The following is a 17,070-nucleotide window of genomic DNA, read 5'->3' as shown; positions in this document are numbered from 1 at the left end:
TAAAGTTAGCAAAACATCTTGACATATATTATCCTCTCCCATCTAAGAGATCCTCGGCTCCCTATTTTCTACTTTGGGTTTATAACACACCCACAGCAACCAACTGTATTCATATTTTGAACTCTTTTCTTTATACTAAACTACTTTGAATTCAAGAGTACTAAAATCTAATTCAGGGCCACAGGTTAACCAGCACCCCTTTCTTCATCCTCCTAACCCATTTTAGTCATCATCTTAACCCATTGGTCAATCTTATTTTACCTGCAATTCAGTAATGAAAATATAATCAACTCTAACCCAAAATTAATCTGCATTTTGCTTCAGAAAGGATGTTTGTTTTTGCCAGGGACGTTTCCTATTCTCCACTTAGAAACAGGGAAAGAAAACTATGTTGTCCTCTAAGCCTTTCATTCAAGCCTCACAACAGGATAGGTATTATTATTCCACAAGATAGCTATTATTATTCTCATTTTCAATGAGGAGAAAACTGAAGCTCTGAGTAGTCAACTTGCCCAACAGCAGCTGGTAAATGACATAAGCCAGGTCTGAACAGGTCAATCTGCTTCCAATACTATGTTCTTTCCACTATACTACATAGCTTCAACTGCTGTTTCTAATAATAAGTCATAATACTCCACTTCCACCTTATATTTGTACAGTGTGGTATACTTTCAAATCATTTTCATCTGTAATATTTCTCTGGGTTCCTAAAACTATCCTTCAAGCAACTTAGGCAAAGGAAAACAACAACAACAAAAATAACCTAATATCACAGAGAAAGGATTACTGGGCACAAACAACAGCTAATAACAGCAGCTATGTTTATTGAGCACTTGAGCTAAACATTTTACAGTGTTGTCTCATGTAATTCTCATTACAGTCCTGTGAAACAAGAATAATAACAATCTCATCTCTTTTACAGATGAGGTAACAAGGCTCAAAAAATTCTGTAGTTCACACAGCTAGGAAACAGCAGTACCCCGAACTTGGAATTCAAGTTCGGGTACTGGTTAGCTCACAAGCCCATGTTCTTCTCTACAACCTCAGCCAGTACTGCCTCCCTCCCTCACGTTGCTCCTCATAGAATATTATGCTTTCACTGTAATTAAGTTAAACTAAAATTAGTTGGAGTTCCAAGTTAAAATCTGTATGCATTCCCCAACCCACTATTAAATAAAAGTGGTAGAAGCAGCAAACAGGTGGCAGGATAATATCGACCCGGAATTTAAAAGAAATTCTTCACTGGAAAACCGACATGTAGATAATCAGAAACTCAATATTTTGGAGGGAAATCAAACCATCAAGCTCCCAGGACTGCCCTCTTATGGGGCAAGAAACATTACCCTGACCATTTAACAAATGAACATATTATTCTAACATACATTCAATATCAAGAAATTATTTAACATATCCTATGCAGTAGTTAAAGTTATCAAGGATGGAAAAGATCCATTCCAGTTTTTTTTCTAAGTTGCCCAGGTACATCCATAAGTATTTTTAAAATTAGGTTAAAATACTGGGGCCAGGACCACTAACCTCTAGATGTTCATTTCTGGGGCTCCTTTCTATGTACTCATAAAATTATACCAGGCACACTTTATTGTCATATAGTCATACTTGTTTTTAATCATGGGTACTACGGAATAAAAAGTACATGAAAAAATAAATAATATTTAAAAATAATAGAACTACATAAAAATGCTTTTAAATAAAAGCTTTGTTAGTATTAGTCCTGTGAAACTGACACTCCTTTAAATACACAGTAACATAAAAGAAATAACCTAAAGTTAGAAAGAAATGTTGATGAAGATTTGTGAAACCATTTTTATTGAGGATAAAATAAATTTCATTTATTTGGTGATATTTAACCATTTAAGATATAGAAAGCACCTGTCACAAAGCCCTGTAATTCACCAGGGATCGAATCCATGTTTTTTAGGACAATAAACTGGAACAGTGAAAAACTAAGAGCGTATTAAAATTTCAATTAAGACAATGGCAGTGAAAAAAGAAAAGTGAAATTATGCATACTGAAAATTAACAGAAAAAGCTTTAAGAGAAGTTTGGAGATACAATATGATACTGTTGGGAAATAGATTTTTTTCTTGAGAAACAAAAATTTGTACAAACACAAAGTAGACACTGGCAGTAAGGGTGGGAAGAAAAATGAATAAGTGACTAAAACCATTATGTATGCACAAACTTGGAAACCTCAGGGAAAATTCAGCAACTCTTGAATTTTCTCTCTCAGTACCTCTCCTTCATTTCCAACACTAATAAATAAATAGCACAACTCCAATGATTGGAGTATCCCTGGAGAATAATAAACCATGCAGGTATTATTATTTTAAAAATATTAACATCACCAATTTGGAATAATACAACTAGAAACTTCCAGAACATTTTTGAAGATTCTCTTCTATTTTACCTTCAATTTTTCAAATTTGGCTTTTTAAAAAAACAAGTTGAATTTTTATTCAAATACTCCTTTCTTAATAAGAACACATTTTAACAGTCTAGTGGTTGCACACGGGCTTTATTTTCCTTTAAAAGAATTTCAATGACCTACTCTACCCTTCTTCCACCTGGTAATTTGTACTCCAGCACAGAGGAGAAAGCCAAGATATAACTGACAACCTAGGACATAGTACATTGACTCTTGAGCAACACAGGTTTTAACTGCACTTATATGCAGTTCCACGTATATGCAGATCTTTTTTTCAATAGTAAATACTTCAGTATTACACAATAGTTGGCTGGTTGAATCAGCAGATGCAGAACCACATACTATATACAGAAAGGGACTATAAATTATCTGTGGTGTTTCAACTGTGGGGAGGGTGGGCACTCCTAACCCCTACATTGTTCAAGGATCAACTGCTTTTCAAAAAGTCATCTTCCTTTCTATGGAGTCCACTTATTAACAGTGTTTTAAGTTCAGAGAAGAAAGAGGAATTCTATTCTACATAGGCACATAAGAAATATTTAAACTATAAACCACCACCTATCCCAAACAAACCAAAGGAATCTCTTTAATGTCCCACACAAACTATCTTAGGAAGGGAGGAGTATTTCCCCATCCCAAGCCCCCTACAAGCAAAGACACACCAATGCAGAGAGAAATCATTTCTCAAGTGATTCACAGGCATTTATAAGGTGGCATATTGAAGAACACCAACGTGAAGACCAACGTACCTTCTGTTCCAGCAGGGCCTTTATTTATGGAGGAGTTGTGAAGTGACAAGTGCAAAAACCACATCTATTTTATTCATCCACTAGCTCGCACACTACCCTGCATAGGCATTCAAGAAATATGTCTGAGTAAAATGCCATTCAAGGATAGCAAGAGAGAAAAAGAATACAGCTGATGTAGACTCTTTATTTCCTTAAACTATAGACAGATATATTGAGAATTATCTACATTTAGTATAAGAATCTTAATGTATAAGGAGGCAACTCTGCCAATGCAGAGACTGAATACTATGGAAGGTCATTAAGAATCAAGTGCTGATCAGTCCACATACAGAACCAAGACAATGAAAGTGATGGTCTGGACAAGACTAGAAGTGAGACAATTCCCACCTGGTGGGACTTTCTTAATTCATTGCCTTACAAAGTTGGAAGGTAGATATTAGAGCTACAAAATATCAGTTTATTACATATGTGATCATGCTTATTTTATATGTGAAAAAAATATATATATTTTATATGTTTGTTTTGCATGTAACCATATTCTGGAGTATGGATTATCACTCTCAATGTAGCCTTGTGTTTATTTTTTTACTTTGGAACTCAGTGCTTTGTATTTACAGAAGAAAAATAATAAAGGAAAAGTCTAAAGCTAAAAAAAAAAAAAAAGCCCTGTAATTATTAAACACTATAAAGAATATGCTCATGCAAATTACCAATGCTTGAAAAATTCAAAACACTACTGCTAAGTTTTTAGAATATGATATAATATTCACTAGAAGTATCTCTAGCCTCACAATTGTGGAAACAAAACCAATTCAGTTTGCTAAAAAAAAAAAATCTCTGGAGCAAATGAAATAAACTTCCAAGGAGATTCCAAGAGAATGGTAATTTTTAAAGCTATTTTAAAATATCTGTTAAAATGAAGTTTCAGTGCACAAAAATAGAAAAAAATGAAAGGCTTTGAGAAGACTTTGGTGAGTCACAGGAAGAAAAGCAAATCCAGCTGCACTTCATAAACTAAAGATTTGTATCTAGAACTTCGGATAAGTATTAAATCAGAAACAACTATCTGAATAGTTAACCTCTAGTACCCATTTTTAAAACCTACTCAAGGGTAGCTATTCTTGGGAAAACATTCATTAAACTCTTAAAACCACAAACACAGATAAATAAATTTTGGTAACTAAAGAACGTCCAAGGTGTGTAAAACACGTACACACACACAAGAAGATTCTGAATCCTATAGAAGAATAAAGAAGGAACAATTATAGAATACAATATTGATGAAAAGCATTTGGCAATACAGCAGTAATGAGCAATATGAGAAGAGAGATGTGGATGTCTGAATCCTAATTCATTAGAATCTAACCACAAAGAATTAAGTATTATAGCACTTAAGAACCTACAACCAACTTATCTTTATTAACTGGGCCCAGAATTAAGAACACAGACTAGTCAGTATTCCTCAACCTTGAGTAACATTTGGAATATTTTTAAAGGGTAAAAATTCAGTCATCCAGTATTGCCTTAAATGACTTTTATTAAAATGTTATTTAAATATGTATTAATATAAAAATTATAAACACTGTATGGTTATGGTTCTTAAACAACTAAAATAAATAAAATTACAAATTGAATACAAAACTTATTCAAAATGGCATTAATTTACTATGACAGGTGATGGTACTTGACTTAAACTAAATTGCAATTCCCAGTAATGAAAATGGTTCTGACCGTCTGGGGCGGTTCTTTGGAATAAGGGAATCCTATGGTAAAGATGCTATTCTCTCACCACTATTCTCTATTCGAACTATACGAAACTTTTATTTATTTAACACACTGCTTTTACCAGGTCTCCTGACTGGGCCCACAAGATTCTCTCTTAACTCTTGACACAAGAAAAAGATTGGTGAGGAGCATACCACAATCATTACTAATCACTTTAGTGGCTTCTAGAAAGGGCTAAAGATTTGGGTGGGAGGGACTACAAATGAAATGGACTCCCTGAACCCAAAAAGCAATGAGAGGAGCCCAGGGGAGGCTAGGTCTGGTGGTAGCAGTTAACTGCCAGAAGCAAAGTGGGCATGGTGACTCTCACAGGCAGCAAGGTGGATATTGGGAATATTAGGTAATCTCAGGCTTCGTTGTGATAGGCAGAAATCCCTGTCTATATTTAATTGGTCAGATTCAAGAATTCAAATCAATAGCCATCCCACTAAGATGTTTTGATTTAAATAACCAAAAACAAACAACTCCAGGTCTAGTGAACAGAGACCTCTCTGAGATGCTACAGTGGAGAGTCTTGGCCTCTCACTCAAATCTAAGACCCACAGTTCTTAATGAAGAGGAGGCCAAATCCCTCTGGAAGATTTTTTTCCCGAATGCATCTCTGGCCATTACCCAGGTAATGATGAGTTGGCAAAAGGAAAATACCCAATCCCCTTGAGGATTATTACCTACTAGCTCTGAGCTAACATTAATTAGTAGGAATTAAGAATACCACTGGTCCCATTACTAAGGCATAACTTTTCTGGGTAAAGTTCTGGGCACTTCTCTAGAGTGCCCAGCTGTCCAACAAGTGCTTTCCACATTGTCCAGTCAGAACTTGCACGTCTCCCAGCTCTGGAAGAACTCTGACAGTTGTACAGCTTATAGCGCCCAAGCATCCTATGTGTGTGCTGCTTAGTTTTCAGTAACAGATTCAAGTGGGCACCTTAGATTTCTGAAGCCTTTCTGTGCATGCTCTCTCCTCTTCTGCATTCTGTCCCACAATTTCCAGCTGCCTCAGCCTCCCCCAGATCTGATCCGTCTCTTCAACTCAGCAGTGCCAGCACCCTGTGCTTGAGTTCCCCCTCTCTGTGCTGCTATTTGGAAAGTACCTCTCAGCAGAAAGTCAGAGTGATCACAGCTCTCACCTCATTTGTTTTCTCACTCACAGGGATCACAATCCTGTGCTCCCTGTACTCTAAGCAGAATATAGTTGTTTCATATATATTGTATCCAGTTTTCTATTTGTTTACAGCATATTATTCTAGCTTAGCAGAAGCAGACATTTCCAATCTATCCTTTTTGCCTCGTCTATCCCTTGTTCAGCATACCCCAAACTACTACTTCCCTACACTTTGCTAGGCAACTCCTTGTGGCTTATTTTTCCCTGCCTTGGTCATTTTCCTCCCATCCAACACAACCCAACTCTTACATCACCTTAACTTTGGAAGTCTTCAATTTTCTCTAGAGAGAGATTTTTTCCTCTTTCTCTGCCTCTACAGCATATTGTTCACACATACTACAGCATATATCTCAATATCCTCTATTTGCATGTCTCCCCACTAAAATGACTTTCTAATAATAACGGTAACTGCTAACATGTGACTACTTTCTACATTCCAGGTACTCTTCTAAGTACTTTGCCTATACTTGCCCATTTACTCTTCATAAAACCCTAAGATATAGGTACTATTATTATCTTCACTTTACAAATGAGGAAACTAAGGCACAGAGAGGTAAAGTAAATTGCCTGAGATCCCATACCTTGGCAGTGGTAGAGTCAGGATATGCATCTAAACAGTCTGATTCCAGAGCTCATGCTCACTATACTGCCTCTCACGAATTCCTGAAGGGCAGCAACTATGTCTTATTCTTATTTGTATATCCATGCCCAGAGCACCTCAAATATTTGTGGAATGAATTAAAATTTATAATTTTCTCGAAGTCTTCCAAGAAAAAGTCCTTCATAAGTAATGTAGGCTTTCAGTACAGTAATTACAGAACTGAATCTAGAAAGGGTCTTTCATAAACATGGGAGAGACTAAAATTAAATTTCTAATAATAAATTCAAAGAGCTCTAAAGAAGTTTACCATGCAGAAAAAGACTAATAAGGTTTTTTAGGTAGCTAAGTAACTAGTGAACTCAGTCAGGAACAAAAAGTCTCTACCCAGGAATCAATACCCTCTAAGAGAGAGACTAAATGTCATAATTTGTCTCCAATAAAGGCATACCAAATTGATCCCATCTATCTAAATCTAAAATAGAGATCACAGTTTTTCCAAGGCAAAAGTAAAAAGACAGACTATTTAAACAAAAATTTAATCCTCAGAGCCAAATCTGTCAAGAGTAATCAATGAACACAAAGCCACATTGCTCAATGGACTTAGCTATGTTAAATAACAAGAATTTAACCAATTCTATATGGAAAAAAGTATTGTTATTATCTTTGAAACAATTAAGTGTCCTCCATATGTTTATTAAAAGCTCTTAAGTTCTTGACAGTAGATAGTATATGCAGTGAATTTATAAAAGCTAGAAGTACTTAAAAATAATACTGATTTATAGAAATTTAAGTGACTAAAAATAAAAATATATATTTTGCACAAATGGATAATTACATTTAATTAGCAAGATAGTAATGGCCCATAGGGTTCAAGCTGTACTGGGAGAAAGTGGGGACTGATGCACTGTCACTACCTTCAACCTCTCCCACACTACCCATCCACATCACATACCTGGACTTTGACATCATCCTACATATAATATACCACTGTCTAGCTTGGACAGGTCCACAATCCCTCATTCAAAGTTCTTGAAACCAACGGTCTTTCAGAATTTGAAATTTTTCGATTTCAGGAAGGTGCAATTCACCCAGCACTCCAGAAAAATCTGGGGCAGCACCCTGTAATCAAACACATTAATATTTCTGTAGCAAAATGCAAGAATATTCACATTAAGTGGGATAAAGAAGACTATAAATGATCTCACATCAGTTCAGGTCAGATTTATGAGTCTAAGAAAACATTTTTTCTGAGCTTTCAGGATTTTTAAACAGTAGGAAGAGGATGATAGATTTGTACTATCAATACATACTGCATTCAATCTGCTCATTCCCTGCCTGAGAAATGACAATAGCTCCCTTAGCTGCTATGTTCAGTTACAACACTAATTTCTACTAGTCCAGAACTGGCAACACTTTTGGAAATCATTTAGCCAAACTTTCTACTTCACTGCTTGGGACACTACAGCCCAGAGATGGAATAACTTGCCTAAGGTCACACTGCTACGTACTGACAGAGATGAAACTGGAACATACAAGCTTCCTGTCTCCTAGGCTTACTTACTGGTTTGTTCATCCATCCATCCATCCATCTATTCATTCTCTCTCTTTTCAAAGTGATTTATTTTAGCTTTTCAAAATAACGAAATAATGATAGACTCACAGAAAGATGCAAAAATAGTACAGTCTTCCCTAGGTATCCACAGGGGCATTGGTTACAGGACCCCCTGAGGATACCAAAATTTGTGTTGCTCAAGTCCCTTTTATAAAAGGGCGTAGTATCTGCATATAACCTATGTGCATCCTCCAGTATACTTTTTTTTTTTTTTTTTTTGCGGTACGCGGGCCTCTCACTGCCGTGGCCTCTCCCGTTGTGGAGCACAGGCTCCGGACACGCAGGCTCAGCAGCCATGACTCACGGGCCCAGCCGCTCCGCGGCACGTGGGATCCTCCCGGACCGGGGTTACGAACCCGTGCCCCCTGCATCGGCAGGTGGACTCTCAACCACTGCGCCACCAGGGAAGCCCCAGTATACTTTTTTTTTTTTTTTTTTTTGGCAGCATTGGGTCTTCGTTGCTGCACACGGGCTTTCTCTAGTTGCGGCAAGTGGGGGCTACTCTTCTGCGGTGCGCGGGCTTCTCATTGCGGTGGCCTCTCTTGTTGCGGAGCACGAGCTCTAGGCACGCGGGCTTCAGTAGTTGTGGCTCACGGGCTCTAGAGCGCAGGCTCAGTAGTTGTGGCGCACAGGCTTAGTTTCTCTGCAGCACATGGGATCTTCCTGCACCAGGGCTCGAACCCATGTCTCCTGCATTGGCAGGCGGATTCTTAACCACTGTGCCACGAGGGAAGCCCCCAGGGAAGCCCCCTCCAGTATACTTTAAATCATCTCTAGATTACTTACAATACCTAATACAATGTAAATATCATGTAAATAGTAGTAAATACAATGTAAATGTTATATATAAATAGTTGCCTGGCTCAGCAAATTCAAGTTTTGCTTTTGGGGAATTTTTTTCCCCCAAATATTCTCAATCCATGGTTGGCTGAATCCACAGACACAGAACTCATGGTTAAGGACTGACTGTATAAAAAGTCCTTATGTATCTTTCATCCAGCTTCCCCCAATATATAGCTGTAGTACAATATCAAAACCTAAAAATTAACATTGGTATATTATTGTTAACAAAACTACAGACCTTATTCCATTTTCAGCACTTTTCAAAAACCTGTATTCATTTGTGTGTAGGTATATACTGTTCTACACAACTTTATACCATGTATTGATTCATGTACCTACCATCACAATCATGATACTAAACTGTTCCATCACCACAATATACTCCTTTGTATTTACACTCCTCCCTGTTCCCCACAGTTTATGACTTAGTAGCCACTAATCTGTTCTCTATCTCTATAGTTTTGTCATTTTGAAAATGTTGTATAAATGGAATCATACTTTTGAAATTGACTTTTTCCTTAGTTGTGGTAAAATACACATAAAATTTACCATCTTAGCTATTTTTAAGTATACAGTTTGGTAGTGTTAAGTATATTCACATTAATAGTTCATTTCTTTTCATTGTTGAGTAGTATTCCATTGTATGGTTGTACCACAGTTTGTTCAACCACTCACCTTTGAATGACATATGGGTTGTTTCCAGTTTTTGGCTGTTACAAATAAGGTTGCTACAAGCATTCATGATAGGTTTTGATATAAGTTATTATTTCTCTGGGATAAATGCTCACAAGTGTGATAGCTGGGTTGTATGTTAAGTGTATGTTTAATTTTATAAAAAATTGCCACGCTGTATTCCAGAGCGGCTGTACCATTTTTACATTCCCATCAGCAATGTATGAGAAATCTAGTTTCTCACCAGGACTTCATATTGTATTTTTTATTTTAGCCATTCTAATAGGTTTGTAGTGGTATCTCATCATGGTTTTAACTTACATTTTTCTAATGGCTAATAATGTTGAACAACTTTTCATATGCTTACTTGCCATCTTTAAAGGCTCTTTTTGCCCATTTCCTAATTGTATTGTTCGTTCTCTTACCACTGAGTTTAGAGAGTTCTTTACATATTCTGGATACAAGTCCTTCTTCAGACAGTGATTTGCAAATGTTTTCTTCCTGTGGCTAACCTTTTCATCCTATTACAAGGTCTTTTTGCAGAGCAAAGTTTTCAATTTTGATTAAGTCCAATTATTATATTTTTTCTTTAATGAACTGCATTTTTGGTTTCATGTCTAAGAACTGTTTACCTAGCCCTAGGTCCCAAAAATGTTCTCCTATGTTTTCTTAAGTTTAATAGTTTTACATTTCACATTTAATTCCATTTTACATAGACCTTTTTTTTTAATATGGTGTGAGGTTTAGGTCAAGGTTCATTTTCTTGCCTATACTGTCCAATTGTTCCAGCAGCATTTGTTGAAAAGACTATCCTCCCTCCATTGAATTGCTTTTGCACCTTTGTCAAAAATCAATTGGGTATTATTTGTGTTGATCTATTTCTGAGTTCTCTATTCTGTTCCCTCAATCTGTCTATTCCGCTGCCAATACAACACTGTCGTGATCAATTAAGCTATATATATTAGGCTTAACATAAGGTAGAATGACTCCTCCCACTTTCTTCTTTGTTTTTTTTTTCAATATTGTTTTAGCTATTCTAGCTCCATTCATGCTGTTCATTTTACTTTACTGTACTGATTATTCTTGCTTTTAAGGTCCTCCCTATGCCTAGTAGAGGTATGACAGCCTGAGAAAGAAGAAAAAAGAATCAAGAAGAAAAAAAATTGTAATATAGTACCACCACTCTAAAACACTACCCATGTAATTTCTATCCATCTATCCCAATCACATCCCAGTTTCTTCATGAAAGGTCCTCTACTATTCCAGCCACTTTAGTTTTTTTATTTTTGTTACTGAGGTATAGTTAATGTACAATAGTGTATGTTTAAGGTGTACAACATAGTGAATCACAATTTTTAAAGGTTATACCCCATTCACAGTTATTATAAAATATTAGCTATATTCCCTGTGTTATACAACATATTCTCGTAGCTTATTTATTTTATACTTAGTAATTTGTACCTCTTAATCCCCTACCCCTATCTTGCCCCTCCCCGCTTCCCTCTCCTTACTAGTAACCACCAGATTGTTTTCTGTACCTGTTAATTTGTTTCTTTTTTTGTTATATTCACTAGATTGTTTTATATTTTATTCCACATTAAGTAATATCATACAGGGTTTACCTTTCGCCAGGCCACTTCAGTATCTCTAAATGCAATAGCTAATATATCTCTACTACTCATTAGTAACAAGTCATTTACCTCCTTTTGATATTTGTAAATATATTTGTGTCCAACACAATGTCTATTCTCAAAGGACATGGTCCATGTTTTAGAATTCTTTATATTCCTCCATAAGCTTTAATAAACATTGAATTAAGGATTATTTATCTAATTGGAACTTACAACACAGAGAAACTAGAACATGTAGAACAAGAGTAAAAAATTAGCTAATTGCTACATTGTTCCTAGTAATAAGATCATTATCTCACTAAATCTCAAGATTTTAAATTTAATCTCATTTCTCAATTAAATTGTTATAAAAGTATACTTCTAGGCTTTTTTCCTTTTTCTTGGTGAGATAACTTAGGTAAAGAAAGAGAAGGTAGTGAATACTGAATTATGGTGATTTCCTTTTTTTCTCCTTCTGTTTGCCATAAATGTCACTATACATCTAAATTTTAGGGCCATAAGATATGATTCACCCCTAATATATCAATACCATGTATATCTACCCAAAAAGTAAAATGACCCAAGGGATTAGAATGTTGATTTAAGTAAATAATGTAAAATGGAACTAGTAAAAGAATTTACCAAATCCAATTTCCTATGGTCCTAACTATATTAACTCTATGGGGTATTTGTGTCCTTTGGATAGCATCCTGAGAGGCTCTCTCTCTTAATTATCAATGCTTTCTTTGCTCACAAGATTTCAACAAAGTAAGGTGCAGTACGTGAAACAATATAGCTGCTTAATCCATGTTTTTTAGCTATAATTTACAATAACCACAATCTGCCTACCCTATGGATCAGATGCCTGCTTCTTTGCTAAAACAGATATATGTACAACCCCCTCCCCAAAAGTTTTTTGTTCATTAGCTGCCTGTGAGTTTAGACTGTTTAAATAATTTAAATAAATGTAATAAAACTATATGCAGATTAGCTCCTCCTTTTCTTACAAAATAATCTATATATGTTACTACAACTTTGCTGAAACTTACTATTTCGTTCCTCTTCAATTCTTTCACTGTAATATGGGACTAGGCAGGCAGGGTAGGCTACATACAGTCAGGGAAGTTTCAGAGCCATCAGTCTTACAAGCTTTCATCTAGGGTGTCTCTGGTGCCCTCAGAAGGAATCTTCTCTAAGACCCCAAATGATGCTCTGACATTTAAGTAGATGAACTGCACTTCTCAGAATACATACATTAATAAGGCTCTTTCTAGTTCTGCCCTTTTCACTTCAACACTTTATTACAGAGACTACAATATGCATCTGCACAATGTACTATACAGTCCAGGAGGATTGGAGCCAGGAACCCCCACAGATATGAAAATCCAAGGATGCTCAATTCTCTCATATAAAATGGCATATAACCCAAGGCACATCCTCCCCTATACTTTAAATCATCTCTAGATTACCTACAATACCTAATACAATGTAAATTCTATGTAAATAGTTGTAAATACAATGTTAATGCTATAAAAATATTTGCTGGTGCACAGCAAATTCAAGTTTTGTTTTTTGGAACTTTCTGAAATTTTTCTTCCCCTGCATATTTTCGATCCACACTTGGTTCAATCTGTGGTTGTGGAACCTACAGATCCGGAGGGCTGGCTGTACTACTACAACCTCCACCGCTAACACTATCATTCCCATCACATATAGAAAAACCCACTATTTGATTAGCAAAAATTAAGACACTTCATGGTTCGTGTGTTGTGAGAACACAGAGTAACCTGAACTCAGCCACTGCTAGTGAGAACGTACACTGGTACAACCACTTCGGAAAACAATTTACTATCTCCTAAAGCTGAACACATGTGCACACACGCCTTTATTCTCTCAAGACAAGTACACCAGGAGACGCATGCTGCATATTCACAGCAGCACTTTTCATAGCACCAAAAACTGCAAACAACCCAAAGGCTGATCGAAAGAAGACTGTGGTATATTTACACAGTAGGATTTTACACACCAGTGAAAAACTAATGAAGTATAGTTAAACATAACAGGGATAAATCTCAGAAACAATGTCGAATTTAAAAGCAAGTCATAAAGGACTGCATGCAATAAACTAGTATATTTATAAATTTCAAAAATGAGCAAAATTATACACATTACTATTTAAGGAAACACTCGTGTAATTTCTGAAAGAAAAATAAACACAAAACTCAGTAGAGTGGGGATCAGGGAGATGGACCAGTGAAGAGAGAAGGTTCAATAGGATTGATAAAGTTACACTTCTTCAATTGGGTGGTAAGCTCATTCGTTTCATTAATAAGCTTTAAAATATATACGTATGTGTGTTTTGAGTGTGTATCATCTAGAATCTCTGGAGAACTAACATTCCAGCTTCAGGACAAGTTTAGCCTACTCATAAAATGACATTCCTGATAACCGGGAATGATGCCAAGAAATAAAATCACCCTACTATTGCTATTTGGTAACTAGTAACAAAGAAATAGCAAGTGTCTCATAAAAAATTAAAGCAAGAGGATGAGCAAGGGAAGTGAGGGTGGCTATAAAAGGGCAATGTGAGGGATGCTTATAGTGATGGGAACGTTCTGCATCTTGACTGTATCAGTGTCAATATCCTGCCTGGGGGGAGAAACTGCATAAAGGGTACATTGGCTCTCTCTGCATTATTTCTTCCAACTGCATGTGAATCTCCAATTATTTCAAAAGTGTTTTTTTTGTTTAAAGAAAATATTTTTTAAAAAGATAATTTTTGTCCAGGATTTCTCCACCTTGGTACTACTGACATCTTGGTGCACCTAATACTTCATTGTAGGGGGCTGTCCTGGGCATTGTAGGGTGTTTAACAACATCCCTGGCCTCTACCTACTAAACACCAGTAGCATGCCCCAGTTGCGACATCTCCATACACTGCCAAATGTTCCCTAGTGGGCAGACTGCACCATTTGAGAACCAGTGCTCCAGTCATAAAAGTGAAGAACTGTGGAAATATTCTCAATTGAAGGAGACTAAAGAGACATGACAACTAAAGTAATACCTCATCTTAGGCTGGATCCTGTACTAAAGAGGAAAGAATGCTATAAAAAAAACATTATTGGGTCAATTAACAAAAGTGGACTATCAATGGTAGATTAAATAAAAGTACTGTATCAATATTAAAAGTAAGTTGATTAATGTAGTTATGTAAAGAATATCCCTATGCTTATGAAATGAAGTACTTGGGGGTAAAGGACCATGACATATGCAATGTACCCCAAAATGATTCAGGAAAAATATATCTGCGTGTGTGTGTGTGTGTGTATGTATTCTGTTTACATATACATGTGAATAGTATACGTATGTGTGTATACCATAGGTGAATATGATTATAAAGTATGTTCTTTGTATTATTTTTATTCTTGCAAATTTTCAGTATGTTTGAAATTATTTATTAATAAAAAGTTGGAGTTTTTAAAAATGGAACCAAAAGTTGTGGTCCTTAAAGTCCTAATGGCAGATTTCACAGTAGTAGTTCAGCATAAGTGACAAAAATCCCGAGGGGAAAATGACTACTGACTAGATAAATTCCTACTTCAAGCCTGAGACAAACGTTGCAAGTAACTAACTTTCGGCCTATCTCCCCCTCCCCATTCTTTTTAGAGGTGACCTCTCGAATAATGCGGAACCGAAAATAAACCTATCCCACTTTTAAAAGACTATTTCTAGGAAGCGACTCAAACCCACATCCCTACTCGATTTCTCCACAAATCACTGTGACTTCACCTTCAGTAGTTAAGAAGCAAAAACGCGAAAACCGCACGTGTTCTCATTCTTCCTCCGCAGAGTTAGTAAGTTAAGGCGAGTAGAATAGAGAAGACACAACATCGAATGCCTAGGATGGCTGAGGAAAGGAAGAGGTAAAAAGGAATAAGCAGGCAGTCAGTCTCAGAGAGGGAGGAAAGGGTGTATAGGCCAGAAAAAAGGACCCGAGTGGGTGCGAGTGTGTCAGGGCGAGAGGGAGTAGCTCACCTGGCTGTGGTAAGCAGAGGGTGCTGAGTCCCCACCAGCTTCCGCACCTGCATAGCGATGTTGCTGAGCTCGTCGCTCAGCAGGCAGCGGAGGCTCATGAAGGACGTGGGGTAGCCCACGATCTTCTCCGCCTCTGACACCACTTGGTTCCAGTGGGCCGGGGACCTGGAGGACTGACCACGCCAGGAGACCACCGAGGAGATGGTGTCGAGGGGGCCACGTCGGGGCCCCGAGGCCCCGAGATAACAGGGCAAGCGCAAAAGCAGCTGCCGAAGGCTCATAGTTTGAGTCTGGGGGTGTCAGGGACTTGAGGGTGTCCGGAGGTGGCGCGGGAAACAAGCTAGAAGCAGATGAGGAACTTGCGGGAACTAGAAGGAAGCAGCGCTTCTTGACCCTCAGAGGAGGGTGGGTTTCTGGAGCCGTGACCAGAAACGAACTTTAACTGCAGCTTTCTGCAGCCTGGGTTAGACAGACCACAGCCCCAAGTCAGCGCTGCCCACGGCCATCTAAGGAAGCAGCCACAGCACTGCCTAAGTGGGGAACGCCATATTGTGAGCGTCAAACGCGGCTTGCCGTAAAAACGGAGGCGGGCTGTTCTGCGGCAAAGAATTTTTTCCTACTTTACGGCGCAGCCGTGAACGGCCCGGAGGGGCGGGGCTTTGGAGGTGAACCCCGGAAGGCGAGGTAGGATGAAAACATCAGCTCCTCCCACATTCTCGTCCCTGCCTGCGAGGACAGAGGGTGACAGAGACCGGGTTGTGGGCCCCGAGTGATGCCCCAGCCCCTTGAATCTGGGACGAAGCTGAATCGTCGTAGGATTCCCACCGCGCAGCGCAGAGTGGGCACGCATAAATATGTGTCGTGAACGAGGGTCGGTGTCTACTAATGGTCTTTTCGCGGCCTCCAGCCCTCCGTAAGGAAGGGCTCAGGCGGAGGCGCCAGCTCCTCTGGGAAGCCATCGGCCGCCAAGCCCTGGCAGTGGTGGTGGACTGGCGTGAGGACCGCCTCTCGGACTGTGGGGCTTCAGGAGCTGTGGGCCACGGCTCATGTGGAGTGAGGTGGGAGGCAGAATCCGGACGTGGGGCTGAGCGCTCGTGACCTCTGCTCCCAACCTAGGAAAGGTGGCGTAGCCCCGCAGAAAGGGTGTTTTTTGTTTTTTATTTCCCCAGGTTGTGTCCTCATTCCTTGTCTCTGGCCGCCTCACTGAGCCCCATGTGTACAGCTCAGGCAGAACCAGCAGTGCCCCCTGAACGGGTGCACAGAGACACTTCTAGAAGGAAGCTCCGCTCACCGTCGAGAATCCAAAACTACCACTGACTCTAGTGCTTCCACTTACATACAGCCCATGTATTAGTTCATTTAATCCTGAAAACAACCCCGTTAAGTAGATAATATTAGTATTCTCCGTGTTTCACATGAGGAAACTGAGGCACAGCCAAGTCGTGTAAATTGCCTAAGGCCACACTAGGCAGGAAAGTAAACCCAGGTAATCTGGTTTCTGAATCCATGTTCTTAGCTACAACATTACTGTCTAAGTAACAGGTTACCAACCACT

At 38.2% G+C, this 17,070-nt stretch overlaps 1 protein-coding gene across 7 annotated transcripts in view; it reads right to left on the bottom strand.

Annotated features, from left to right (window-relative positions):
• The window catches only part of PDSS2 (decaprenyl diphosphate synthase subunit 2), a 263,347-nt gene extending 247,242 nt beyond the window's left edge, over positions 1 to 16,105 (bottom strand). For 3 of the 7 annotated variants that reach the window (XR_010933790.1, XM_067702437.1, XM_067702436.1), the window contains exon 1: positions 15,516 to 16,104. Coding sequence is in view for 6 of the 7 variants with exons in the window: in XM_067702437.1 (XP_067558538.1) it covers positions 15,516 to 15,796 (281 nt within the window). In the remaining variant the exon portion in view is untranslated. Of the gene's footprint in view, positions 1 to 15,515 lie in introns of all 7 variants that reach the window. The other 4 variants (XM_067702441.1, XM_067702440.1, XM_067702438.1 and 1 more) reach the window with 3 other exon arrangements.
• Between the last annotated feature and the right edge of the window lie 965 nt (positions 16,106 to 17,070).

Source organism: Pseudorca crassidens, chromosome 13, assembly GCF_039906515.1.
Source record: "Pseudorca crassidens isolate mPseCra1 chromosome 13, mPseCra1.hap1, whole genome shotgun sequence".
Lineage (NCBI taxonomy): Eukaryota > Metazoa > Chordata > Mammalia > Artiodactyla > Delphinidae > Pseudorca > Pseudorca crassidens.
The sequence above is the reverse complement of the archived record's forward strand: the minus strand, read 5'-3'. Positions and strand labels throughout refer to the sequence as shown.